We start from the raw sequence: 2,472 nt of genomic DNA, 5'->3' as shown, positions 1-2,472 counted from the left end.
TGACCTGGGGTATGTTCTGAATAAAACAATAGCAAAATGTAAGGCCAGCACTAAATGTGAATCCTACCCAAGAACAAGTTATTCTGGTTCTTTAAACTCTCCCTCTCATAATTATTCTCATCAATTTCCAAAAAAAGGCTAACTTTTAATCAATAAAAAGGTGGCCCCCCTTTCTCCTGTGTTATTTTTACCATGTAATCAGTCCCAAGTAACCTACCACTCTCCTCCCATAAAAATCTCTGTGTCCTATGATCTTGGTCTGCTCTATTTTGCTGTCTTTTGATAGAGCAATCCTTTCCTATAATTTACAATGGCCTTCAGTGTCAAAAGTGCCCTAAATGCAATAAGCATGACTTTACATTACTCTCAGTCTTTCACAAATGCTAATTTAGACAATGTTTAATTTTAAAAGGCAGTGTCCTTATTATACCAGGAACATGAATACAAATAATCCTCACCCAATGAAGAAGTCCCTTTACTCCTATTGATTCTTTCCCGGACTCCACCATCAAAAGATGCATAATAAAGATGCATAATATCAAAAGATTTCAAAGTCCACAGTAAAAGACATATGAGTAAATGGTAAAGTAGTCTTCTGAAGAAACTCCAAATAGTTGAAGAAAACATTTTATAACCTGAAGATAACTGGCCATTTCCAAACGTCCTTGCAATCTGATATATCATGAGCTTTAACATTATTTGTCATGTAATTATTCTCCAGTATGTAACTCAATTATTCCTTGTATGAAATCTCTGATGTGGAATATGTTGTGAGAACTGGTTAAAAAAAGAAAAAAGATCATTGTATCATTCCATTTATAATGGTTCTTTCCAGGATAAATTTTTGGGGAAATCCTGATGACTCACATTTGATTAAAGGTCTTTCCACATTCACTGCATTTGTCTGGAGTCTCTTCAATATAAATCCTCTCATGACTCCAGAATCATGAATGTGTGATATAAAACCTTGCTGTATTCATTGCATTTCTGAGGTTCTTGTCCAGCATAAATTTTCTGATATTCAAGTTTTGATCCTTCTGTAAAAGTCATAACATGCATACAATGTTTAAAATCTATATTTTGATGCTAGTGAGTTATGAGTCCTGAAAAACACCTCTGGAACATACACTACAGTTATATTTCTCCTTACTATGGACACTCTGATGCAGATTAATGCTTGAACCCATGATGAGGAGTTTGCCACAGTCATTCCATTTGTCAGATTTCTCTCAAGTATGAATTCTCTGATGTTGTCTAAAGTGTGAATTGCGACTAAAGACCTTGCCACATTCTTGACATTTGTAAAGCTTCTGTTCATCATGGATTACCTGATGGGTCACAAGGCGTGAACGCTGAAGAAAGGATTTGCCACACTTGTGACATGTATATGGTTTCACTCCAGTATGGATTGCCTGATGGGCAGTTAGGCTTGAATGCACACCAAAGGCTTTGTCACACTCACTACACTTGTAAGGTTTTTCTCCAGTATGAATTCTACGATGACTTGCAAGCTGTGAACTTTGAGTAAAGACCTTGCCACACTCACTACACTTGTAAGGTTTTTCTCCGGTATGAATTCTATGATGAATTGCAAGCTGTGAACTTTGAGTAAAGACCTTGCCACACTCACTACACTTGTAAGGNTTGTATCATTCCATTTATAATGGTTCTTTCCAGGATAAATTTTTGGGGAAATCCTGATGACACACATTTGATTAAAGGTCTTTCCACATTCACTGCATTTGTCTGGGGTCTCTTCAATATAAATCCTCTCATGATTCCAGAATCATGAATGTGTGATATAAAACCTTGCTGTATTCATTGCATTTCTGAGGTTCTTGTCCAGTATAAATTTTCTGATATTCAAGTTTTGATCCTTCTGTAAAAGTAATAAAATGCATACAATGTTTAAAATCTATATTTTGATGCTAGTGAGTTATGAGTCCTGAAAAACACCTCTGGAACATACACTACAGTTATATTTCTCCTTACTATGGACACTCTGATGCAGATTAATGCTTGAACGCATGATGAGGAGTTTGCCATAGTCATTCCATTTGTCAGATTTCTCTCAAGTATGAATTCTCTGATGTTGTCTAAAGTGTGAATTGCAACTAAAGACCTTGCCACATTCTTGACATTTGTAAGGCTTCTGTTCAGCATGGATTACCTGATGGGTCACAAGGCGTGAACGCTGAAGAAAGGATTTGCCACACTTGTGACATGTATATAGTTTCACTCCAGTATGGATTGCCTGATGGGCAGTTAGGCTTGAACGCACACCAAAGGCTTTGTCACACTAACTACACTTGGAAGGTTTTTCTCCAGTATGAATTCTACGATGACGAGCAAGATTCGCACTTTGAGTAAAGACCTTGCCACACTCACTACACTTGTAAGGTTTTTCTCCGGTATGAATTCTACGATGAATTGCAAGCTGTGAACTTTGAGTAAAGACCTTGCCACACTCAC

General features: G+C 36.9%; 1 protein-coding gene across 1 annotated transcript in view; it reads right to left on the bottom strand.

The window, feature by feature from the left end:
• Positions 1 to 1,140: 1,140 nt before the first annotated feature.
• LOC103581805 (zinc finger protein 347-like) overlaps positions 1,141 to 2,472 on the bottom strand; it is a gene marked incomplete at its 5' end in the record, with an annotated part of 3,698 nt that continues 2,366 nt past the window's right edge. Inside the window, 2 exon segments of the mRNA XM_008563551.1 lie at positions 1,141 to 1,643; positions 1,982 to 2,458. Coding sequence (XP_008561773.1) covers positions 1,230 to 1,643; positions 1,982 to 2,458 — 891 coding nt within the window.

The sequence above is a fragment of the Galeopterus variegatus genome, unplaced genomic scaffold (assembly GCF_000696425.1).
Source record: "Galeopterus variegatus unplaced genomic scaffold, G_variegatus-3.0.2 Scaffold13981, whole genome shotgun sequence".
NCBI classification, from domain to species: Eukaryota; Metazoa; Chordata; class Mammalia; order Dermoptera; family Cynocephalidae; genus Galeopterus; species Galeopterus variegatus.
This window is presented reverse-complemented; position numbering and strand designations above follow the sequence as displayed.